This window comes from Choloepus didactylus, chromosome 19, assembly GCF_015220235.1.
Source record: "Choloepus didactylus isolate mChoDid1 chromosome 19, mChoDid1.pri, whole genome shotgun sequence".
Classification (NCBI taxonomy): Eukaryota; Metazoa; Chordata; class Mammalia; order Pilosa; family Megalonychidae; genus Choloepus; species Choloepus didactylus.
Window position 1 is genome coordinate 42,530,430 of NC_051325.1, and position 27,028 is coordinate 42,557,457.

General features: G+C 37.2%; 1 protein-coding gene across 1 annotated transcript in view; it reads left to right on the forward strand.

Annotated features, from left to right (window-relative positions):
- Window positions 1-27,028, forward strand: part of RALGAPB (Ral GTPase activating protein non-catalytic subunit beta) — a 121,332-nt gene that overhangs the window by 19,794 nt on the left and 74,510 nt on the right. The window contains 7 exon segments of the mRNA XM_037811401.1: window positions 13,280-13,458; window positions 14,473-14,621; window positions 14,752-14,968; window positions 18,578-18,779; window positions 21,484-21,651; window positions 22,145-22,259; window positions 22,612-22,759. Of these exon segments, the coding sequence (XP_037667329.1) occupies window positions 13,280-13,458; window positions 14,473-14,621; window positions 14,752-14,968; window positions 18,578-18,779; window positions 21,484-21,651; window positions 22,145-22,259; window positions 22,612-22,759 (1,178 nt within the window).

Consider the following 27,028-nt stretch of genomic DNA (forward strand, 5'->3'; position numbering starts at 1 on the left):
TTTCTCGTTGGTGGATGTAGTTTCTGTTTTCAGCTTTCATTGATTTCAGCCTTTGTTTTTGAGTCTTTTTCATGATTATTTTCTATTTCCTTTAGGGTTAGAAGTCTCTCTGCATTCAGTACATATTTGCCGAAGATTTCTTCTAATTCAGTTTCCTTTTTGATGTCAAGTTCCTTTATATACACCAGTATCTGTTTTGGGGCCACATATTATTCCATTAATCTCTTAATATATTCTTATACCAGATACACAGTTTTAATTATTTTAACTTTATAATAGGTATTGATATTTGATAGGTCTAATGTCTTTTTCTCTTTTTCCTTCTCTTAGAATATTTTTTTAGCTCTCTCTTCTTGAAGCCTGCTTAACATTTCAGATGAATTTTAGAATCAGTTTTTTGAGTTAAGAAATACAAGCAAACAGAAATCCTACAAAACCCTTACCGATTCGTTTATGTATTAATTAGAGTAAGGAACATGCTCTGCTTCAGCAGAGGGAAACCTAAAATCTCAGTGGCTTAGCACAATATAAGTTTCATAAATTCTGGGGTAGGGGTGACTGGGCTCATGTAGTCGTTCAGAGGCCCAGGCTGACTGAGGCTCTGCGTCTTCAACATGTGTCTCCACTGGGGCCTCAGTGTTGTAAGTAGGAGTCTCTGCATTTGGCTAGCAAATGGGGAAGAGAGAGCATGAAAACTTGTGCAGGAGGTTTTTATGGGCCACACCTTGAAGTGGTGTTAAGTCACTGACAGCAGTGTTCCATAGGGCAGAACGCAGACATATGGTTACACTTAACTGCAAGGGAACATGGGAATTATGGTCTACCTTTGTACCCAGGAGGAAAAGAAAAACTGGAAGAACAGTTAGCCAGATTCTGCCAAGGATAAGAATTATATTAAGATTGTATTTAAAGTTAAGGAAAAACTGATGTCTTAATATATTGTCTCCCTTTCTAAGAGTTTATATTTTTCTTTTGTAGAATCTCATATGTTTTACCAAAGTGTTTTGTAGTTTTCTTCATAAACATCTGCATATTTATTTTAGCATTATTCCTAGATATTTATTGCTGAGGTTGTGAAAGATGAACTTTTTTCTGCTATTATATCTTCTAAATGGTTATTGATGCTGTAAAGAAAATTTTTTATTTTATTTTGTATGTTATAATGGGCACTTAAAAGAACTCTGAGTATGTCACTGATTCTTCTGAGATTTCTAGATATACAGACATCATTTGCAAATAGAAGTATCTTTTTTCTATTAGTTTGTACTCTTGTCTATGATAATTAATTAAAAGTGTTTTGGATGCAGCAAAACCTGGACTCGAGTTCAAGTTCTACTACTTTCTTTGTGAACTTGAGCAACAGTTTAGTCTCTCTGTGCCTCAGTTTTTTAATCTATAAAATGGGGACAATAATAATCATCATCATGTTACAGAATTAAAGAAGGAAAAACATGTAAAACAGTACCAGGCCTAGTACATGTTAGGGACTTGAAAAGTTGTAGCCTCTTTTGTTATTATTATTTCTATATATTATTTAACTGCATTAGTCAATACTTCTAGAACAGTGTTAAATTAATATGGTACTGTTTTGGCACCTTTTTTTCTGATTTTAATTGGAATGCCTTTAATATATGAAAGTTTGAGTAGAGTATTGGTTGTTGATATTAGATAGTTACCCTTTATTGTGTTCCTGGTTTTCTAAGCAACTTAAAATCTTAAAAATTTTGAAAATTTAAATAAAACCAGGAATGGTTATTGAATTTTTTCAAATCGTAGTTTGATCTCTGTTTAGGCAATTAAATGATTTTTCTTCTTTGATCTACTGATGTGATACGTTAATTTATTTCCTAATATTGAACCCTCCTTCATTCCTAAGAGAAAAATTCTGCTTGGTTATAGATACTTTTCTTTTAATGTTTTGTGAATTGTCTCTATTTTTAGTTTTTGACTAATTTATGTTTTGGTAACTTAAAAAAAGCAAACAGGAAAATTTCCTATCTTTTTTTATTGTCTGTTGCAGTGTATATAGCATGAAGGTTATATGTTCCTTAAAAGTTTGAAATTAATCACCAGTAAAATTCTGGTCCTGCAGTCTTTTTTTGAAGGTAGTTCATGGATAACCTTTTATAATTTCTTCACTATTAATTGATTTCTTCAACCTTTTTTCTTCCTTCTTGAGCTGACTTTGATATTTTAGTCAGGTTTCTTTGGGGATATAAGGAATAGAAACCCACTTAAGCAAACACAAGGGAAAAAGAGGGGTGGTTATGTGACAGAGACGTCCCACTGAACTCTAAAAAGCAGTGAACAACCAGTCCTTATGATGGCGAGGGGTCAGGGCAGCCTTGGGACAAGCCATTCTTTCTTCCGTCTTTCCTGTGCATCCACACTGTTCTCATTTTCCGAGTGGCTTCCCAGGGATCCCTTTTTCCTTCTGCCTTTGGGTTATGTGTAACCCCATGCTGACTGCTCAGTGATGTAAACACCTGTGATGCAGATGGCTCTTGGGCTTTAACTTTAGCCCTCGGTTCACTGGGCTTTTCCTTCGCTCAGATTCTCAAAAGGAATAAATTGGATCAAATTATTTTTGTTAGTTAGGCTATGTTAGTTGTAGGTCTCTAAGCAGAAATCTGAAAAGACCACTTTGGGGGCAGTTTTACAGAGATTACTATGGTCATTGGCAAATTTCCTGGGAAGAGGGCTGACTGTGATCAGGAGACAGGTACCAAACATTTCTTTAGTTATGGTAATGCTTTATCTTTTTCTAGGAGAAACAAAAAATGTTTCTCATTGATTTTAGCACTACTGTTCTCAGTTATTGTCCTTGGATTTGTTTGTGTGTTGCACCTACATAAGAATTACTGGAAAGATTGTTAAAGATACCTGTGTTCCAGGCCTCACTCAGAGATTCTGTTTTAGTGAATTTAGATGGAATCTGAATTTTTAACAGGCTCCCCAAGTATGTCAGGTACACAGGGGTTTGGAGCTGTAGGAATGTAGTTTCTGTTATTTGTTCCATGCCCTTTGTTATCCATTCTCATTGCAAATTTTATTTCTTTTCTTCTCTTTTCTTTTCTCTTTTCTTTTCTTTTTTCTTTTCTCTCCTTCCTCTCTTCCTCCCTCCCTCCCTCCTTCCCTTCCTTCCTTCCTTCCCTTTTGGTATTATTACTCAGGTCTTCTTTTTGTGGATGTATAGCATACATTATCATTTACAAAATTTACCAGTTTTTAACATGATCTTCCCTTTTTTAAACTTTTTATTGTAGTCACCATTGCAAAGCACAAAATTCATTTTAACCACATGCAAGTGTGCAATTCAGAAGTATTATAGTCACAATATTGTGCTACCATCACCAACATGTGTTACCCCTCCTTTTTTATCACCTCAAACAGAAACTATTCACCCGTTAGATTATAACTCCCTTTTCCTAACCACCACCACCCCCCCTCAACCCTCCCCTGTCCTTGGTAACCTGTAAACCACCATCTGTCTCCTTGAAGGTTGCTGCTTCTGGGTATTTGATATAAGCAGTATCATACAATATTTGTCGTTTTGTGCCTGGCTTATTTCACTTAACATGATGTTGTCAAGGTTCATTCATGTTGTAGCATGGATCAGAACTTCATCCCTTTTTACAGCTGAATAATATTTCATTGTATGTGCATATCACATTTTGTTTATCCATTCACTCGTTGATAAAGACTTGGTTTGCTTCCACTTGTTTATTTTCTTGACTCTAATCTCTGAAATTTGGGTTCTGATAAAATCATTTCAGGTTTACATCTGGAGGAGCTGGTAAAAGCCTTTCTCTCCCCGTTTTCAGTATCTGTTCTCCTAGACTGTGGTATAGTCCATTCCAACCTTATTTGTCTCAGGTTTTCTAATTTTTGAGCAGATAAACTACAACCCCCAGCAGGCACTGCTACTGGAGACTTTTTTTTTTTTTAATTAAATTCAGTTTTATTGAAATACATTCACACACCATACAATCATCCATGATATACAGTCCACTGTCCACAGTATGATAACATAGTTATGCGTTCATCACCACAGTCTATCTCTGAACATTTTCCTTACATCAGAAAGAACCAGAACAAGAATAAAAACTAAAAGTGAAAAAAACACCCAGATCATCCCCCCATCCCACCCCATTTGTCCTTTAGTTTTTATCCCCATTCCTCCACTCATCCATACACTAGCTAAAGGGGGTGTGATCCACAAGGTCTTCACAGTCACACTGTCACCCCTTGTAATCTACATTATTATATAATTGTCTTCAGGAGTCCAGACTGCTGGGTTGGAGGTTGGTAGTTTCAGGTATTTACTTCTAGCTATTCCAATACATTAAAGCCTAAAAGATGTTATCTATATAGTGCATAAGAATGTCCACCAGAGTGACCTCTCGACTCCATTTGGAATCTCTCAGCCACTGAAACTGTTTTGTCTCCTTTTGCATCCCCCTTTTGGTCAAGAAGATACTCTCAGTCCCACAATGCCGGGTCCACATTCATCCTACTGGAGACTTCTTTTTTTTTTTTTTTTTTTTTTTTTTTTTTTTTAATCATCATTTTATTGAGATACATTCACATACCACGCAGTCATACAAAACAAATTGTACTTTCGATTGTTTACAGTACCATTACATAGTTGTACATTCATCACCTAAATCAATCCCTGACACCTTCATTAGCACACACACAAAAATAACAAGAATAATAATTAGAGTGAAAAAGAGCAATTGAAGTAAAAAAGAACACTAGGTACCTTTGTCTGTTTGTTTGCTTCCCCTACTTTTCTACACATCGATCCATAAACTAGACAAAGTGGAGTTTGGTCCTTATGGCATTCCCAATCCCACTGTCACCCCTCATAAGCTACATTTTTATACAACTGTCTTCGAGATTCATGGGTTCTGGGTTGTAGTTTAATAGTTTCAGGTATCCACCACCAGCTACCCCAATTCTTTAGAACCTAAAAAAGGTTGTCTAAAGTGTGCGTAAGAGTGCCCACCAGAGTGATCTCTCGGCTCATTTTGGAATCTCTCTGCCACTGAAGCTTATTTCATTTCCTTTCACATCCCCCTTTTGGTCAAGAAGATGTTCTCCATCCCACGATGCCGGGTCTACATTCCTCCCCGGGAGTCATATTCCACGTTGCCAGGGAGATTCACTTCCCTGGGTGTCTGATCCCACGTAGGGGGGAGGGCAGTGATTTCACCTTTCAAGTTGGCTTAGCCAGAGAGAGAGGGCCACATCTGAGCAACAAAGAGGCATTCAGGAGGAGACTCTTAGGCACAAATACAGGGAGGCCTAGCCTCTCCTTTGCAGCAACCGTCTTCCCAAGGGTAAAACTTATGGTAGAGGGCTCAACCCATCAAACCACCAGTCCCCTATGTCTGTGGTCATGTTAGCAACCATGGTGGTGGGGTAGGCGAATACCCCTGCATTCTCCACAGGCTCCTCAAGGGGGCACTACATCGTTTTTTTTTTTTTTTTTTTTTTTTTTCCTTGTTTGTCTTTTTTCTTTTTTTTTTTTTTTTTAACTTTCCCTTCTTTTTTCAAATCAACTGTATGAAAAAAAAAGTTAAAAGAAAACAAACATACAATAAAAGAACATTTCAAAGAGACCATAGCAAGGGAGTAAGAAAAAGACAACTAACCTAAGATAACTGCTTAACTTCCAACATGTTCCTACTTTACCCCAAGAAAGTTACATACTATAGCAACATTTCAGTGAACTTGTTCCTACTACATCCATCAGAAATTAACAGACCATAGTCATTTCTGGGCATCCCCAGAACGTTAAATAGCTTATCTGTTCTTCTTGGATTATTGTTCCCCCTTCCTTAATTGCTCTCTACTGCTAGTTCCCCTACATTCTACATTATAAACCATTTGTTTTACATTTTTCAAAGTTCACATTAGTGGTAGCATATAATATTTCTCTTTTTGTGCCTGGCTTATTTCGCTCAGCATTATGTCTTCAAGGTTCATCCATGTTGTCATATGTTTCACCAGATCGTTCCTTCTTACTGCCCGCGTAGTATTCCATCGTGTGTATATACCACATTTTATTTGTCCACTCATCTGTTGATGGACATTTGGGTTGTTTCCATCTCTTGGCAATTGTGAATAATGCTGCTATGAACATTGGCGTGCAGATATCTGTTCGTGTCACTGCTTTCCGATCTTCCGGGTATATCCCGAGAAGTGCAATCGCTGGATCGAATGGTAGCTCTATCTCTAGTTTTCTAAGGAACTGCCAGACTGACTTCCAGAGTGGCTGAACCATTATACAGTCCCACCAACAATGAATAAGAGTTCCAATTTCTCCACATCCCCTCCAGCATTTGTAGTTTCCTGTTTGTTTAATGGCAGCCATTCTAACCGGTGTTAGATGGTATCTCATTGTGGTCTTAATTTGCATCTCTCTAATAGCTAGTGAAGCTGAACATTTTTTCATGTGTTTCTTGGCCATTTGTATTTCCTCTTCAGAGAACTGTCTTTCATATCTTTTGCCCATTTTATAATTGGGCTGTCTGTACTATTGTCATTGAGTTGTAGGATTTCTTTGTATATGCAAGATATCAGTCTTTTGTCAGATACATGGTTTCCAAAAATTTTTTCCCATTGAGTTGGCTGCCTCTTTACCTTTTTGAGAAATTCCTTTGAGGTGCAGAAACTTCTAAGCTTGAGGAGTTCCCATTTATCTATTTTCTCTTTTGTTGCTTGTGCTTTGGGTGTAAAGTCTAGGAAGTGGCCTCCTAATACAAGGTCTTGAAGATGTTTTCCTACATTATCTTCTAGGAGTTTAATGGTACTTTCTTTATATTGAGATCTTTGGTCCATTTTGAGTTAATTTTTGTGTAGGGGGTGAGGTAGGGGTCCTCTTTCATTCTTTTGGATATGGATATCCAACTCTCCCAGCCCCATTTGTTGAAAAGACCATTATGGCTCAGTTCGGTGACTTTGGGGGCCTTATCAAAGATCAGTCGGCCATAGATCTGAGGGTCTATCTCTGAATTCTCAATTCGATTCCATTGATCTATATGTCTATCTTTGTGCCAGTACCATGCTGTTTTGGCAACTGTGGCTTTATAATAAGCTTCAAAGTCAGGGAGTGTAAGTCCTCCCACTTCGTTTTTCTTTTTTAAAGTGTCTTTAGCAATTCGAGGCATCTTCCCTTTCCAAATAAATTTGATAACTAGCTTTTCCAAGTCTGCAAAGTAGGTTGTTGGAATTTTGATTGGGATTGCATTGAATCTGTAGATGAGTTTGGGTAGAATTGACATCTTAATGACATTTAGCCTTCCTATCCATGAACATGGAATATTTTTCCATCTTTTAAGGTCCCCTTCTATTTCTTTTAGTAGAGTTATGTAGTTTTCTTTGTATAGGTCTTTTACATCTTTGGTTAAGTTTATTCCTAGGTACTTGATTTTTTTAGTTGCTATTGAAAATGGTATCTTTTTCTTGAGTGTCTCTTCAGTTTGTTCATTTCTAGCATATAGAAACATTACTGACTTATGTGCATTAATCTTGTATCCCGCTACTTTGCTAAATTTGTTTATTAGCTCTAGTAGGTGTATCGTTGATTTCTCAGGGTTTTCTAGATATAAGATCATATCATCTGCAAACAATGACAGTTTTACTTCTTCTTTTCCAATTTGGATGCCTTTTATTTCTTTGTCTTGCCGGATTGCCCTGGCTAGCACTTCCAGCACAATGTTGAATAACAGTGGTGACAGCGGGCATCCTTGTCTTGTTCCTGATCTTAGAGGGAAGGCTTTCAGTCTCTCACCATTGAGTACTATGCTGGCTGTGGGTTTTTCATATATGCTCTTTATCATGTTGAGGAAGTTTCCTTCAATTCCTACCTTTTGAAGTGTTTTTATCAAAAAGGGATGTTGGATTTTGTCAAATGCTTTTTCAGCATCTATTGAGATGATCAATTGATTTTTCCCTTTCGAGTTTTTAATGTGTTGTAATACATTGATTGTTTTTCTTATGTTGAACCATCCTTGCATGCCTGGAATGAACCCCACTTGGTCATGGTGTATGATTTTTTAATGTGTCTTTGGATTCGATTTGCAAGTATTTTGTTGAGGATTTTTGCATCTATATTCATTAGGGAGATTGGCCGGTAGTTTTCCTTTTTTGTAGCATCTTTGCCTGGTTTTGGTATTAGATTGATGTTAGCTTCATAAAATGAATTAGGTAGTGTTCCATTTTTTTCAATGTTTTGAAAGAGTTTGAGTAAGATTGGTGTCAGTTCTTTCTGGAAAGTTTGGTAGAATTCCCCTGTGAAGCCATCTGGCCCTGGGCATTTATTTGTGGGAAGATTTTTGATGACTGATTGGATCTCTTTGCTTGTGATGGGTTGGTTGAGGTCTTCTATTTCTTCTCTGGTCAGTCTAGGTTGTTCATATGTTTCCAGGAAATTGTCCATTTCTTCTACATTATCCAGTTTGTTGCCATACAGTTGTTCATAATATCCTCTTATAATTTTTTTAATTTCTTCAGGATCTGCAGTTATGTCACCTTTTTCATTCATTATTTTGTTTATATGGGTCTTCTCTCTTTTTGATTTTGTCAGTCTAGCTAGGGGCTTGTCAATCTTGTTGATCTTCTCAAAGAACCAACTTTTGGTGATATTTATCCTTTCTATTGTTTTTTTTGTTCTCTATGTCATTTATTTCTGCTTTAATCCTTGTTATTTCTTTTCTTGTACTTGGTTTAGGATTGGTATGCTGTTCATTTTCTAGCTTCTTCAGTTGATCCATTAGTTCTTTGATTTTGGCTCTTTCTTTCTTTTTAATATATGCGTTTAGTGCTATAAATTTCCCCCTTAGCACTGCTTTTGCTGCATCCCATAGGTTTTGGTATGTTGTGTTCTCATTTTCATTCGTCTCTATATATTTAGCAATTTCTCTTGCTATTTCTTCTTTAACCCACTGATTGTTTAGGAGTGTGTTGTTTAACCTCCAGGTATTTGTGAATTTTCTAAGTCTCTGATGGTTATTGACTTCTAATTGTATTCCATTGTGGTCAGAGAATGTGCTTTGAATAATTTCAATCTTTTTAAATTTATTGAGGCTTGTTTTATGTCCCAGCATATGATCTATTCTGGAGAAAGTTCCGTGAGCACTAGAAAAGTATGTGTATCCTGGTGATTTGGGATGTAATGTCCTGTAGATGTCTGTTAAATCTAATTCATTTATCAGATTGTTTAGGTTTTCAATTTCCTTATTGGTCTTCTGTCTGGTTGATCTATCTATAGGAGAGAGTGATGTGTTGAAGTCTCCCACAATTATTGTGGAAACATCAATTGCTTCCTTTAGTTTTGCCAGTGTTTCTCTCATGTATTTTGTGGCACCTTGATTGGGTGCATAGACATTTACGATTGTTATTTCTTCTTGCTGAATTGCCCCTTTTATTAGTATGTAGTGGCCTTCTTTGTCTCTCAAACATCCCTGCATTTGAAGTCTATTTTATCTGAGATTAATATTGCTACACCTGCTTTCTTTTGGCTGTAGCTTGCATGAAATATTTTTTTCCATCCTTTCACTTTCAGTTTCTTTGTGTCCCTGTGTCTAAGATGAGTCTCTTGTATGCAACATATTGATGGTTCATTTTTTTTGATCCATTCTGCGAATCTATATCTTTTAATTGGGGAGTTTAATCCATTTACATTCAACGTTAAAACCGTGAAGGCATTTCTTGAATCGGCCATCTTATCCTTTGGATTATGTTTGCCATATTTTTCCCTCTCTCTATTAATATCCTTTATTGTACCCATACCGAATCTCTTTAGTACTGAACCTTTCTCCAAGTCTCTCTGTCCTGTCTTTGTTTCTCTGTCTGTAGGGCTCCCTTTAGTATCTCCAGTAGGGCAGGTCTCTTGTTAGCAAATTCTCTCAGCATTTCTTTGTCTATGAAAAATTTAAGCTCTCCCTCAAATTTGAAGGAGAGCTTTGCTGGATAAAGTATTCTTGGCTGGAAATTCCTCTCACTCAGAATTTTAAATATATCGTGCCACTGCCTTCTCGCCTCCATGGTGGCTGCTGAGTAGTCACTACTTAGTCTTATGCTGTTTCCTTTGTATGTGGTGAATTGCTTTTCTCTTGCTGCTTTCAGAACTTGCTCCTTCTCTTCTATGTTTGACAGTGTGATCAGTATATGTCTCGGAGTGGGTTTTTTTGGATTTATTCTATTTGGAGTTCGCTGAGCATTTATGATTTGTGTATTTATGTTGTTTAGAAGATTTGGGAAGTTTTCCCCAACAATTTCTTTGAATACTCTTCCTAGACCTTTACCCTTTTCTTCCCCTTCTGGGACACCAATGAGTCTTATATTCGGACGTTTCATATTATCTATCATATCCCTGAGGTCCATTTCGAGTTTTTCAATTTTTTTCCCCATTCTTTCTTTTATGTTTTCATTTTCCATTCTGTCATCTTCCAGGTCACTGATTCGTTGTTCAACTTCCTCTAGTCTTGTACTATGAGTGTCCAGAATCTTTTTAATTTGGTCAACAGTTTCTTTAATTTCCATAAGATCATCCATTTTTTTATTTAGTCTTGCAATGTCTTCTTTATGCTCTTCTAGGGTCTTCTTGATTTCCTTCATATCCCGTACTAGGGTCTCATTGTTCATCTTTAGTTCTTTGAGTAGCTGCTCTAGGTGTGTCTCTTCTGGTCTTTTGATTTGGGTGCTTGGGCTTGGGTTATCCATATCGTCTGGTTTTTTCATATGCTTTATAATTTTCTGTTGTTTTTGGCCTCGTGGCATTTGCTGACCTTGATAGGGTTCTTTTAGGGTTTGTAGACCAGTTGAAGTCCTTATCTCTAATTTATCAGATCTACAGCTTCGTGGAGTACACTTTCTCTAACTAACCAGCAGGTGGTGTCCACGAGCCACCTGTTCTCCACAAGCCAGATCTCCCCTGCTTAGCCTTTTTGGTGAGTGGGGGAGTGAGTCTTGTGGGGCCCAATTGGTGTCCCAAGCTTGCGTGTGTAGTTGGTGTTGCCTGCCCTGTATGTGGGGCGTGTTTCTGGGCAGTCGGGGAGGGGGGGTGGCCCTAACAATCAAATCTCCCTGATGATCCTAGAGTTTTAAAGCTACTGCAATAGTCTAATCCTTCAGTTCAGTCCTGCCACAGTTTTGTCTCTGCCACTGACCCACAAGTCTTTGGTATTGGCGTATGGCTCCTGAGACTTGCAAGTGGGCCCCTCTTCCAGGCTGTGCACCCCGGGTCCTCTGTTGAGGGATGACTGTGCTATGTCGCAGGTGAGTGCCGTCCCCCCAGGGCAGTTCTGGGCTGCTGGGCTGTGTTGGGAGGCTCCCAGTCTGCTCAAATGATGGCTGAATGGGGCTCTGTTAATTCACACTGCTCCCCCTTCCCAGCTCTGGGACATTCAGCTGAGGTTGCAGGGAAGGCTAATGTCCACGCCCAGTTTTGTGGTGTGTGCCTGTTATTTGAAGCACTTCCGTCACACTGGGTTGTCTGGGGCAGCTCTGGGCTATGGGGCTGGCGATGGGCAGGAGTGTTTCCTGTCCACCAGGATGGTGGCTGTGAGCGGACACCCCCCTTTTCTTGGGAAGTTGTGTTGTTTAGTGAATTTTCTCAGCCACTGGATTATTGCCTTTTGTCTCAGAGCTCTCTTAGTTCTGCTCTTGACTTGACGTGCCCAAATTTCAATTCTTTGAAGCTTTCTGTATTGAGCTTCTTAGAGTATTTGTTTTAGAAAAAGCAAAAAGGATTTAAAAAAAAAAAAAAAAAAAAAAAAAAAACGGCCCTCCTCAGAGATCTAATGGGTTATTGAAATGCTAATAGACAAAGCAACCAGGGCCATTAAGGAAAAGTGCCCAGGGCAGAGAGATCAGCCTTGCTTCGGGATTTGCATATGCGCCTCAAGGCCTGATCTCCGCCCTTCCCCTTTCTGTGTTCACCAGAACTCCAAAAATCCTCTGCTTTTATTTTGGAGTTTTTCGTGTTGTTTTTTTTCTATGCCTGTCTCCTCTCTGCTGGGCTGGCTGCTCTCAGAGTCTCTGGTGTCTGGCCTCAGTCTATCTATGGTTGGAGTTTGAATCAGTAGAATGAATTTCCGGTAAGAGCAGCCACTGCAATTCTCCCTTCTCCTTCCTGGAGCTGACAGCCCCTCCTCCCCCGGGACTGAGCCTGGCAGGGAGGGGCGCGGGTCCCCTGGCCGCAAAAACTTACAGATTTCGCTGATCTCAGCAGTTCCACGTTTTCATGAGTGTTGTATGAAGTATGCCCAAAGACAGATTGCTCTGTGGTGTCCAGTCCACGCAGTTCCTGGCTTTTTACCTACTTTCCTGGAGGAGTAACTAAAACATACAGCTCACCAGTCTGCCATCTTGCCCCGCCTCGCTACTGGAGACTTCTTAACTCCTCTACTCCATATAACTTATTTATAGAGACTACTATGAATCCCTGGATACAGCGTGTGTGGCTACTAGAAGTCCGTTTTCCACACAGGCGCACGTGCTCCCCTGTCTTCACCTGGTATTACTTTAAATTAAGAGATTTCGAATGCATAGAGAACGAAACTTGAAAGGGCAGAGCTTGTATATAAACCACTGATTTATATTTCTCAACTGAGTTCTATTGGCCTTGTGGCTAGTGGAAATTCCTTCCAGGTGCTGGCTATAGTTTGGTTATCAATATTATTTTGAATTGTAGAGGATGTTTAATGGACAGCTAAGCAGATAATCATTGTGAGTAGAAATTTAAATCTGTTTTTTAATGGAAATATTTAATGTTATTTGCACATAAAATATAACTTGAACCCAAATACATTGTTTTGAGAGGTATAGCTTTAATTCATACATATGAATACAACATAAAACTGTACCACTCATCCTGATTTTCATACAGCTTTTTAAAAAAATATTTGGAAGTGTTAATATTAAAGTAAAATTTTCCCCTCTGGTTTCTTGTTAATTTATTTACAGCTTTACCATTCCGTTACATAATTACAAACATATTAGAAAAAATATCCAATAATGCTCTTTAAAGTTAAAAACTTCTGTTCTTTGGTATTAATCTCTGGATAAGCAAAATTAGTTCATGTAAGCCCATTGCAGATCTTTTGTAAAAAGTGTTGATGTTTGAGTCCCTGGGCCGTTAAATACAGACCAGATTCTTCTCTGAATCAAAGGAATAGGCATAAACAACCCTGTTCTTAAATTGCATGCATTTTATTGCTAAAGAAATTTCTAAATGTATAATTAATTTTTCTTTCTTTTTTAATAGTAATCCCGTGGATTTGAGTAACCCAGCCATTATAAGCTCCACTCCCAAATTTCAGGAACAGTTCTTGAATGTGAGCGGAATGCCACAAGAATTGAATCAGTATCCTTGCCTTAAACATCTGCCTCAAATATTTTTTCGTGCCATGCGTGGAATCAGCTGTCTGGTGGATGCATTCTTAGGTAAATTTTGAGTATGTTGCTAGATGTTTGGAGAACTACATTTAGATAACTCGAGAGGCCAATCCTAGAAACTACTATAGAAAGCACAAGGGAAAAAATGAACAGATTCGATTGCAAATAAAGTATGGAAAAAAAATATTTGCAACTATTGTGATAGGTTATGGGTTATTATAATCTGTATAAATTAAGACACAGTAGATAAATGGACAAAGGATATGAATAAATGATTTGAAGAAAAGTGTTCATTCTCATTAGTTATCCAAGAAAATACAGATCAAAATGTGTTAAGTACTGTTCCCAAGTATAACATGAGATCAAAAATTTTAACATTCTGTGAACCATTGTTTAGAGCTGTTTACCACATTTTAAGAATATGAAGTCAGAATTTTTTAACCCATCTAAAGTCAGTGATAGGTGATATCTACCAGTTTCTAAAACATTTGTTAATATATTGCACAGTTAATATATTTTGATTGTTTGACTGCCATATAACGGAAATCCCAAAATACCAGTAGCTTAAACAAGATAGTTTATTTTCATACACGTTAGGCCCAGAGCTAGGGAGTACAGGGCTGGTAAAGCAGTTCCACCATCATTAGGGTCTAAATGCCCTTCCCATCTTGCAGCTCTCCCTCCTTCTGCACTGCTTCATGATTAAGTTCTAACCAATCTTTCCAGGAATTAGGAAGGAAGGAGAGCCTACTCTTGGTTGTCTGATTCTTTTAAGTAGATTTCTTAGAAAACCTACCCAACAATCAGCCACTTCTTTCTGATCAGAACATGGCTATGCCGAGCTGTGGGAGGCTTGAAAATGTAGTTATTTATTCTACATAGCCATGCTCAGCTAAAATTTGTTTTCTTTTATCCAGGAAGAAACATCAAATGGATATTGGGAGGCAACTAGGAGCCTTTTCTATAGTCTCCATGTTCTGAGACTTGTCGTGTTGCTTGGAGAAGATTTTCTGACCATGTATTTTGAACTCTGAAGAATAACTCCATTTGTCTTTTTTTAAGGCATTTCTAGACCCCGATCAGACAGTGCTCCCCCAACACCTGTGAATAGATTAAGTATGCCTCACAGCACTGCTCTCAATACCACCCCACCACATAACCGGAGGCACCGGGCTGTTACTGTGAATAAGGCCACCATGAAGACAAGCACAGTAAGAGTTTTCATCACCATTGTTAATGCTGTATAAGGTTGGCTTTTTAAGCTGCCATCTTTTTGGAAAAGTTCTGCTGTTTTCTCAAACTCTTCATGGGTGTGGGGGGATTCTTGTGTTCTTCCAATAGGTTAGTACTGCTCATGCCTCAAAAGTTCAGCACCAGACATCCTCCACCTCTCCTCTGTCAAGTCCAAATCAGACTAGTGCAGAACCCCGGCCTCTGCCTGCCCCTCGGAGACCAAAGGTTAACAGCATCTTGAATCTTTTTGGATCATGGTTATTTGATGCAGCATTTGTTCACTGTAAACTTCATAATGGAATAAACAGAGACAGCAGCATGACTGGTAAATATTGCTCAAGAAATATTTTTTCATTTTTTTCTTTTCTTTTTTTTTTTTCCTTTTAATCTTTCCTACCTGCAAGATTAATATGTATCTTAAAAAGCTCTGTCTCTGACGAAGCAATATCTTATGCTTAACCCCTTCCAGCTGAAGTAACAGAACTTTGGAAGTTTTCCTGTCTGTCCCTTTTATGTATGTTCTGTGAGGTTTGGCCATTGGTCTGGTTTTATTAGACACACTTCAGGTTAGCCATTTTTTGTTGAATCATATTCCTTTCTGTAGGTGACCTGAAAGTTCCCTTCATGTCAGCCAGGATAATTATATTAATATGAAGAATTAAAGATTTTGTCCAGGCATATACTTATAAAAAGTGTTTTTCATAGATTTTGACAGCCCACTCATTAGTGCATGTAAAATATCGGACAATTTCTGCTTCACAAAAAGACTGACCTCTCAGGTTTTTGTCTAGAGCTGTGTTTCAAGGGTACTCTTGCATAATACCATTTGCTCTATAATCTAAGACTGGTAGATAATTATATTCATTATTCAACCCTGTAACCATGTAGATTTTATTGCAGAAATGAAACTATTTAAATAAAATTTGATTTATTTTTGTCATTTTACCGTTATGCTTGGAGGTAGTGGCTTAGAGTGCAGGATGGGAGAGTAGGGTAGTGCAGATGGACTGAATATTTGTGACACATCTTTTGAGAGCCAGATAATAATAATAGTGGTTGGCATTTATTGAGCTGTAATTTCTATGTGCTAGGCACTGTGCTAAGCACTTCACATGCATTGAGTGTATTGGTTGTTTGGTAAAAAGTCACTTCTCCACTGGGGTTGGAAATAGATTAAGATAAGAGAATGTCTAAAAAATGCATTAGCTTATGCAGCTCCAGGGAGAGTGTTAATTCCAAAGATAAAACTAATTTAATGGCTAGAGAGTCTGTTTTCTCTCAGAAATGCATTCTTAGATATTATATATCATCTCAGCGCTAAGGTATATGTATGTGAACATTATACACATACATAAATATTTTGGATGTTCCTTCAAGTCTTTTAAATAATTTTACAAATTTGTGAATATAAAGATGTTTTCAGGCATATAATTTGAGATGGAGTAATTGAGTTTAGGGATTTCTTTGCTTACTTTATTTGTCCAACTTCAGACACTTGATATTCTACCATTTTCATACCATAATTTTATTTACAAGTTTGAACATCGTGCTTCTTTATGGAAGTATATGTGCTTATTTATGATGACTAAATGAAAACTTTTTATTTTTCAATTTTTATTGTGGTAACATATATATATATATATATATATCATAATTTTTTCCATTTTAAAGTGTACACTTAATGAAAACATTTAAAAAACCATTTTGGATTATATTTTCTTTATGTTCATATGCCTTGTATTTTGTTTTCTCAGCCATGTTTATTAATTTGTATTGTATTTTCTAGATTGAGTCAATCATATTTTTATTTCTTGTTTTATTAAGATGTAATTCTTAACAATATAACTTTTAGATATAGAAAGCCGTTGATACTAAAATCCCTGCATCCAGAATGGCTCAACCTGAGGCTTTGTTAGTGGGCTTGCTTAAAAGGAACTTAAGATCTTTCCACTCCCTAGGGAGTTTGTAACAGCTTTGCTCATCCTCCTGCACCAAAAGATAGAATTAAGATGATATGTGGGTAACAAATTCTTAATTTTAACACTTAGATTTTCCTTGTGGGGATAGACACTTTTCTTCTCCCCTTTGTGTTCAGAGAGGATAAAGGCTGTTACATTACCACATTACCCAGGAATATGAGATATCAAAATAATTGAAGGGCTTACAGTGCCATTGGATGCCAATCTTGAGGTCTTGGGTGGGGTGGGAGGTTTGAATATACTAACATGGTTAGTCTGTTTTCTGAGTACTGGCTGCCATCAAGGATTCTGCCATGCAGTTCACCTTTATCTTAAAATGTTTGCTTCTTTGAACTGGTTAGCTTTAGATTATGTAACAGTACACTGGTCTTTGTAAAAGTAACATTGAGCTGGGAAGGGTTAATGAACTAAAATTTTAATGCACGTTATGGGCAGTTCAAAACTTCTATTCTTTGTAGTTATGTAATTTTCTTTGTTCATTGTTTTGCATGATACAAAAATCATTATTTTGGACCTGAGTGCACAATGTCCTATGTTTTTGAATTAGCTTGCGGTATCATAAAGCCTTTAGTCTAACTTTTAAAAAGCTAAAAAGCTCCTTAACTTATTGTAAAATTTCACCATCTTTAAAGTATTTTATAATTACTGCTGTCCTTTGATTTGTTTCCATTTATTTCTATTATCTTGCAGCATCTTTTATCCAAATTCTTCTTTCTTATAAATCTTGTAAGTAGGAATCAGAAGCTTCTCCTTAATTGCAGTCATGTTTTTATTTTTTTCATAATTCCATTAAAAATTTTGATTGTCATTGTCTCTTGTAGTTTTTGCACTTGGGAAGGAAAATACTTTTCTGTGTTTTGAATGGGGAAGATTGTTGGCAAAAGCAAATTAATCTGCCTGAATCAATCCCATTATTTCTGTACACTAGTCTGGTCATGTCATGAATTCCAGGACTTTGCACTAACTGTGTTTCGGCTTTTTTTTTTTTTTTTTTTTTTTTTTTTTTAAAGCTTTAAGCTTATTTTTATACAGATTTTAGTGTTTGGTTTGTATGCATTCTGCATGTAGTGTTTTTCAAATGTATTATTGCTGGATAGCTTATTCAGGACTAAAAATGGCTCATGGGAAGTTGCATAAAGATTTGTGCTTGACTCTGCATTCTATTGTATCTATTATTACAAAATAATTTAAACATTTCATGTAGAGTGATAAAAAGATTTCAGAGCGATTTTCGATACACTATGAAATCTTTTGTTAAAATAAAAAGCAACTTTCAAAGGGCTTCTTTTCAGTGATAATGAAATGACCATGATAATCTTTCTTACCAACCCAATTTTCTGATATATCAACCTCAAGTTAGCTGCTGTTTGTGGTTGTTAAAATTCATTCTCATTTTGCTTGGTTGGACGATTCTTTGGTGTGTGTTTTGGAGTTGGGTGGGTGGTGGGAATGCTTTTTCTTCCTCCCTACCCGTTGCTCATTCTTACCTTGCCCTTTCCCTAAAGAATATAAAATGGGCATTGGATTGTCCATTCAGTTACAATGTCCATCTGGGGGTAAATGTAAACTCTAGTAGCTATTTTTCTTAATGTTTAAGCATCATTCTATAAAGGGAGGAAAAACAAAATAAATAATAGAAAAGCCAAATTCTGTATTATATATCTGTATTTGAATACAGATATATGTATATGTACTCTACTGTTCAAAAATTCAGTTCAAAATGCTTCTAGAATCTGTTAAACTAATTCCACTGTAAATTAATTGTGACCCATTTTCAATGAAGATTTCAGAGAGCCCTTTATAAAAAAAATTGACATAGTTGCTAAACAAAAGCATTACTGAATTCTATTCAAGTAGCTATTTTATGATATCAACATTTGATCTTTGTGTCCAGGGTCCCATGAGCCTACTGGCGTATTGACAAATATAATAAAACCCTCCTTTTCTCTCCCCAGCCATTACAACACAAGCTAGCATGGAGTTTCGACGGAAAGGGTCACAAATGTCCACAGACACCATGGTTTCCAATCCTATGTTTGATGCAAGTGAATTTCCTGATAACTATGAAGCAGGAAGAGCTGAGGCTTGTGGGACACTGTGTAGGATTTTTTGTAGCAAGAAGACTGGAGAAGAGATTCTGCCAGCTTATTTATCCAGGTCTTAGAATTTTTGTTTGTTTCTTTTCCATTTATAGAATTTTCATAGTGAAACTATTGTAGCATGGCTTGGTAGGCTGAATAAGTAAATGACGGTCTGATATACCTGCAAATGTCTGTAAGTAATTGAAATTTTTGCTTGAATTCTTCCATTTTACCCACCTCTTCAGATTTGATAAAGACCCGTAGGACTCTTTTTTATTTTTGAAGTGTCATTTATCCCATCTTATTAGACTTTTATTAATTATAGACAGTTTTGGAGGGACCACACTAATTTGTTAATAATTTTCTAGCACAATATTAGGTTCTCTGGAAAGTCCAGAAATAAGTCAGCAATAAATTCGTCTCCAAGGAGTTTTTCCCCCTAGAGTGAGTAAAGCCATTGCACAAGAAACAGTAATCCAAGACGGAATAGAAAGTTGATAGGAGAGAGGCACAGACAAGGTATTGTGGGCATTCAGAAGAAGAAGCAGCGAGCAGTTACTCCACAGGTTCAGAAGAGAGTTTGAAGAACTAGATGATTATGCTGGATTTATAAAGGATGGTTAGTATTTAGAATTATGTTAGGAAGTTAGGTAGGTTCATCTTACCAAATTTATGGCACCAGCCATGTTGTGAAAGGCTCTGCCGTTCACTCTGTTGCCCAGGTCAGAAACTAAAAGTCATTCTAGACTCTTCTTCCTCAGTACTTTTAGTTGGCCAATCAACCCTTGCCTTTCTGTCAGTTAAACTTCTTTCTAAACTCTTTCTACTCTGTCCCCACCACTACACTGAAGACCTTGTCAGTTTTTTCCTAAATTAACTGAAATGGCCCCCTGTTTTCCTTGACTCTGTTTTGCCATCCTCGACTGATCATACACACAGCTGCTAAGGTGATGTTAATGTCAACAAGTGTATTCAGGTACTTGTGTAACTGCTAGGTTCTCAGGAGAAGAACTGTCAGAGTGAACCAGCAGCAAAAGCACATAAGTATGAAACAGAATGGTATCTGCAGGAAACTAATCAGGAGTATCTTAAGCATAGGCTCTTGGCTTTAAGTAACAGAAATCTTCTCAATCTGACTTAAGCTAAAGAGAAGTGAGTTCTGAGGAACTAATGCTAGTCAATAAATTCTAAGTTCGAATAGTAGAGCAGGGCATCATGAGGAGTGGGAACCAGACACTGGAAAATGTTCGAGGACCAAAACAACTTTCTACCTTTCTATTTCTCTTCATGGTCTCCATAACTGCTTCATTCTTCTGTTCTCTGCCTACCACCTTACATTGCAACATATTCCTAAGTTCCTAGTTTCTATGACCTTGATCTAGGTGACCAACAGGGCTGATTTGCATCTCTGAATCCTAATTTCAGATTCCTAGGAAAGAGGATCTGATTAATCAGGTGTCTGTCTCTGGTTTAGTCCAGAGCACTAGCTGTGAAGGTCATGCATGGGTGCCGGAGCTCACCCGTTGTGGTGGAGGCACATTTCTCAGGAGGGAGACCATGGGCTGGGTTGACACCTCAAAACGTATCAATGACAATAAAGACCATGAGCTTTCTGGCCAACGAGACTGGATGGGTGGTGTTGCCATCAACCAAAAGCAGATTTGGGAGAGAGGAAATGATGAGTTTAGATTTGAACCTTTTAAATTTGAGGTGTCTGTGGGATATTGGTCAGTATAGTTGTGCCCAGGGAGTACTGTAGTAATCAACAATGTCTTGCCCTCAGATGTCTTAACAAGTTTTTGGCTAATAGACATGGAGCTCAGTTGAGAATTGTGGGCTGGAGATTGATTCGATAGTATTTGGCTCCTTAAGTAGTCTTGAAAATCAGGCTAGTAGAAGGGGAAGCTTTGAGAACTGAGGGTGGTAGCCCAAGGAAGACCAATATTTAGGGGGCAGGTGGAGTAAGAGGATCTGTTAAAGGTCAAAGAAGAATAAAGAGAGAAGGGAGAAATCAAAGGATTGAGTTAGAATACAGACGGGTCTCCTAAATTTGGCAATTGAGAGGCCATTCATTATTTGCTGATATGACTTTAGATGAGTTCTAGGGAGATAAAGTAGATTGAAATGTGTTCAGGAGTGACTGGAAGGTGAGCAAGTAGTTTCTGAAGTTTGGTGCAAAATGCTTCACAGTGGTAGAAGAATGTTCTGAATGATTGAAGACTGAATGCTTAGTGAGTTGATTGGGGGTTGAGGGTGGGGTTTAAAAGTAAGGTATATTCAGGTATATTCTAAAAGGTATCTGAGTGATTTTCAGAGCATGATGAATACAGAGTTGAGTGAGGTTTCTTTTAATTATCCCCCAAAAATAATAGAGAAGGAAAAAGGACATAAAACACGCTTTTCATTTTTTTTTCAGTTGTGAAATGCTACAAAATTTTACTAACATGGAATTCAATTCTGTAATTCCCCCAGTTTATTGATAATTACTGTAATCATTTTGTTTTGTGTTTAGGTTGCCTCATTTGCAGGCACATATAGCATTGAGTTGCAAGGCCTAAAACTTAGAAGGTGTAATAGATGTGAATCTTTTTCTTATTAGGAAAGATAATTTGGTTTTTACTATATGTGTTTCTGAATTGTTTTAACTCCAGTAATACCTTTTAAAGGCTAGAAAGAGTGAAGACTGGAAATAGACTTTCAGATGACTATGTAGAAAATGATTAATAATTATGTAAACAGTCAATAGCAGTTTGTTTAAAATTTTTTTCTTGCTTTCCTAGATTTTACATGCTTTTAATTCAAGGTTTGCAGATAAATGATTATGTGTGCCATCCTGTCTTGGCCAGCGTTATTCTAAACTCCCCTCCTTTGTTCTGCTGTGACTTGAAAGGGATTGATGTTGTGGTTCCTTACTTTATTTCAGCTCTTGAAACCATTTTGCCTGACAGGTAAGCTATCATTTCTGTAATATTATATCAACTTTCTGGTTTGGCCTGGTCCATTTTGATGCTTTCACCCCAGTTTCCTAATTTATCCTGCCCAGTTGTCTTCATAGCCTGAGGGGACTCAAGCTACATTAAATGAGTGTAGAACATTCACACCCACCTCATCCCTGAACTCCCTCAGTTCTGATTTGTCCATGGACTTGTCAAATCCTTTTTGGCCTGTTCTGGAGGGGAAAGAACAACCATAGCTCAGAGATTCTACCTTTGTAGAATAGGCCTCATGTTTAAAATAAGTAAATAAATTCCCAGTTTAATTCAGTAATGGTTTGACATAGAAATTCACAAATTACAGTATAAAGTGGAAAGTAGTTATTGCATTCCTTATGAAACTAAACCCAATGCTTGTATTGTGAAAAATTGGCGTAATATATATTCAGCAGCAGCTAAAAAAAATTTAGTTCAAAAATACTAATAGCAATTTTTTTTTTTTTGGCAGAGAACTCTCAAAATTCAAAAGCTATGTAAATCCAACTGAATTGAGAAGATCCTCTATTAATATCCTGCTTTCTTTGTTGCCCCTGCCTCATCATTTTGGCACAGTCAAATCTGAGGTAATGTTTCATTCAAGTTTTTTATATTCTATATTGCTTTGTATGCTAATTCAAGCCCAAAAAAATTTTTAATGGAATAGAAATTTTAATTCAGTTTATTTCAAGTGATTTGTTGCTTTGTTGAGATATTTCTTCCATCAGTCTGTCAGCATGGCTTTGTTCAAGTGATGATATAGGCTGATGATCTTTGATAGTTGCTGTGTAAGCTAATGACAGATGTAGCACAGTGGCTAATATCAATTAGACTGAAAGCCTTGCTTGCTAGACTGACTTTCTCTTTGTCCACTGTGTCAGTTCTACCTGGGCATACTGAACAAGAGTTGATGTTAAATATTGTTTGTTTCTTCCATAGGTGGTCCTAGAAGGAAAGTTTAGTAATGACGACAGCTCTTCATATGATAAACCGATAACTTTTCTGTCCCTGAAGCTGAGACTTGTGAATATACTAATAGGTGCCTTGCAAACAGAAACAGACCCCAACAACACTCAAATGATACTAGGTTTGTGTTCACCCATTATTTTGTAATAACAGACTGACACATCCTTGAGATGGTGCTAAAAGGTGTCTAAGACAGAGGGAGAGGAATCCTAAACAGATAAGGCACAGTTGCTGGGTACAGCATTTGGAGACACCTAATTAGTTGCCTGTGGCTGAGCAAAAAGTTTTATAGGGTTCTCACAAATTCAGATGCTATTAATTTCATTAATTTGTGAGTACAGTTTTCTAGATTCACAAATCTAATTCTTTGCTTTTTGCATTCCCAGATAAGAAGTGTAGTTATGTTCTTGTGTAGGCTGGGTTTTTGAGACCTTCTGAAGTTAGTGTGGTCAGTCTGACCAAGGGTCAGAACCAGAGTCCACCAGTGGCATCAACGCTGTCTCTGGTACATTTTAAACTCCTAGGGGAAAGTGTATGTGGAGAGGGGTAATGTTTTCATATATGAGAGCCTACAAATTATAATATTTCAGGTTACTCAAATAACATGATTTCACTTGAAATCAGGAAATTTCTACAGTTGATGTGGTATTTACCCTTTCTCTGAAGAACTCTATATACCAAGTCCAAGAAAGTCAGTTGTCACTCCTGCTATAGAATGTTAAATCTGTTACTGTCCTCTCTTTATCCGTTATGGGCAAGAACACTCCCACACTGGAACATGAGGCAGTATGCTAGTCTCTCCATTTCATTTCTGTCCTAATCTTTCCAGGGATATGGCTCCTTAATAATAAATAAATGCAGCTTGCCCTTAGAATAGAAAGTCATGAACAAGCCCTGAGCCTGTGAGTCTTTAACCATTGTTAAAAAGCAGAATGATCAGAAAGATACAGTTGTGGTTTTGTTATTTTTGTTATATTTTTAAAATATCAGAACCTGGTTTTAAACATATTCCATAATACTGTCTTTAATTTGTATTACCCTTGAAATTGAGATTGTTTACATCTGGCCTTTCACACCAATTAAAAATTTAAATTTTTATGTAAACCAAAGTTTGACCTTCAGATTTATTTTAGAAAAAAATAATAGTTTTAAAAGAGATTTTAAAACTTTGGGGGCAGATTAAAATTAGGGCATTTTTTAAATGTAATTTCTTTGAAATATATTCACATACCATACAGTCATCCAAAGTATACAATTGTTCGGTTTCATATAGTTGTGCATTCAACACCATGATCAATTTTTGAACATTTTCATCACTCCAAAAAATAAAAATGAAAATAAGAATAAAAATAAAAGTAAAAGAACGCTCAAAGCATCCCATACTCCTCCTCCCCCATCGTTTACTTTTTTAATTGAAATATATTCATATATCATACAATCATCCAAAGTATAAAACAGTTATTCACAGAATCATCATATAGTTGTGTATTCATCAGCACAGTCAATTTTTGAACATTTTCATTACTCCAAAAAATAAAAATAAGAATAAAAATAAAAGTAAAAAGAGCCCTCAAAACGTCCCATATCCCCCTCCTCCATATTATTCATTTACTTTTTGTCCTGATTTGTTCTACTCATTTGTCCATACCCTGGGTAAAGGGAGTGTGAGCTATAAGGTTTTCACAATCACGTGATCACACCATATAAGCTGTGTAGTTGTACTATCACCTTCAAGAATGAAGAATAGTGGATTCTGCAATTTCAGATATTTCCCTCTAACCATTCTGATAAACTGAAAACTAAAAAGTGGTAATTACAAAGTACATAAGAGTTACCTCCAGAATGACCTCTTGACTCTATTTGAAATCTCTCAGCCACTGAAACCTTATTTTGTTTCAATTCTCCTCCCTCTTTTGGTCCAAAAGCCTTTCTCAATCACACAATGCAGGGTCCAAGCTCATTCCTGGGAGTCACATTCCACATTGCCAGTCATGTCCCATGCAGGGGGGAGGGCAGTGAGTTTACCTGCCGAGTTGGCTTAGAGAGAGAGGCCACATCTGAGCAACAAAAGAGGCCCTCTGGGGGTGACTCCTAGGCACAATTAGAAGTAGGATTAGCCTCTCCTTTGCAGTATCAAGCTTTGTAAGGGCAAGCCCCAAGATCAAGGTCTCAGCCTGCTAAGCTGATGGTCCCCAATACTTGCGAGAATATCAGGAATTCCCCAGCTGGGGAAGTTAATTTTTCCACATTTTTCCACTGTCCCTCAACGGGGCTTTGCAAATACTTTTTATTCTCCACCAAAATTACTCTGGGTTGTATTAGGGCTTCATGCTAACCTGTACAAATAACAAAGTCTCCCTTCCTAGTCAAGTTTCCATGTAATTGTGGCATTTGAGTAAACTGGCCATGCAAATTAAATTATATAATGTGCTCCAGAAAATATAGATTTTGCACCATATAACCATCTCTTCCTTTGTTCCCGCACAGAAGTCAAGGTTTTAAAACATGGTATATCATCCTGTACACTTTAGTTGGATCTACCCCAATCTCAACCAAGTCCATCTCGTTTATATCTCCAGTCGAAGTCTGCTCTCCTTTTTAGCCTCTTTAGCAGCTGGTTCATGGGGCAATGCCTATACTCACAATTGCTGAACTCTGGCTCTGAGTCCCAGGTGCCACACAGATACCCGAAGCTCCAGGGACCGACCATGTCACACACAAACAGCTCAGAATCTTAAAATTTAGAAATAACTTGCAATAAATGAATAAACATGATTGCTATAAGAGCTTACAATCTAGGAACCTTATATACACCTTTCCCTTATAGCCCATGTTTCTGGATTCAATTCTCAGAAATTCTCCGAGTTTCCACGTTGTTAATAGTCTATATTATAATATTTGTCTTTATTTCTGGTTTATTTCACTCAGCCTACTGTCCTCATGGTCCATTCACTTTGTTGCATACCTCATAACTTCATTCTTTCTTGCTGCTCCCTCATGCAAAAACATTCTTATATTTGTACATTGAATCACACACATTGACCACTCTAAGTTTCGCTAAGTTACACAGTCCCAGTCTTTATCTTCTGTCTTTCCTTCTGGTATCATACAGACTCCTAACCTTCCTCTTTCAGCGATATTCACAGTCATCTTTTTTCATCGTACTTAAAATATTGTGCTACCATCACACAATATTGTGCTATCCATTTCTAGTTCTACACAGTCAGTCCTCTAGAACATTCTATACTCCTTCAACATCAAATGTCCAATCTCTACCCTCTTTGTATTTCCTGATATCTTCATTTTTATACTCTTTTCCAAACCTCTCTCTCCTGTCTTTTCCTATCTGTAGCGCTCCCTTTAGTATTTCCTGTAGAGGAGGTCTGCTGTTCACGAACTCTCTCTGTGTCTGTTTATCTGTAAATATTTTAAACTCTCCCTCATTTTTGAAGGGCAGTTTTGCCAGATACAGGATTCTTGGTTGGTGGTTTTTCTCTTTCAGTATCTTGAATATGTCATACTACTGCCTTCTCACCTCCACGGTTTCTGCTGAGAGATCTGCACTTAGTCTTATCGAGCTTCCCTTGTATGTGTTGGATTGCTTTTCTTTTGCTGCTTTCAGAATTCTCTCTTTGTCTTTGACATTTGAAAAACTGACTAGTAAGTGTCTTGGAGTAGGTCTGTGTGGGTCAGTTCTGTTTGGGGTACACTGTGCTTCTTGGACCTGTAATTTTATGTCTTTCATAAGAGTTGGGAAATTTTCATTGATTATTTCCTCTATTATTCCTTCTGCCACTTTTCCCTTCTCTTCTCCTTCTGGGACACCTATAATACGTATATTTGTGCACTTCATGTTGTCCTTCAGTTCCCTGAGACCCTGCTCATATTTTTCCATTCTTTTCCCTATCTGTTCCTCTGTGTGCAGGATTTCAGCTTTCTTCTCCATCTGACTGAGCCTTTCTTCTGCCTCTCCAAATCTGCTGTTATATGTCACCATTGTGATTTTCATCTCTTCTATTGTCCCTTTCTTTCTCATAAGTTCTGCCATTTATTTTTTCAAGCTTATGAATTAATTCTTCCTTATGATCACCTAGTGTCTTCTTTATATCCTTTATCTCTTTTGTCACATTCTCTCTCATCTCGTTGATTCGATTTAAAAGATTTGTTTGAACATCTATAATTAGTTGTTTCAACTCCTGAATCTCAGTTGAAATGTTAGTTTCCTCCTTTGGGCCATATCTTCTGTTTCCTGCTGTGGCTCGTGATTTTCTACTGTCTTGGCATGTGGTTTTCTTGATTGGTTTATTCTGAAGTGGTTTTCTCTCTTTTGTGTAAGGTTTTCTTGTTGGTTGACTTTGATCTCTATCTTTTCTTTGTTTCTCTCCCTGGC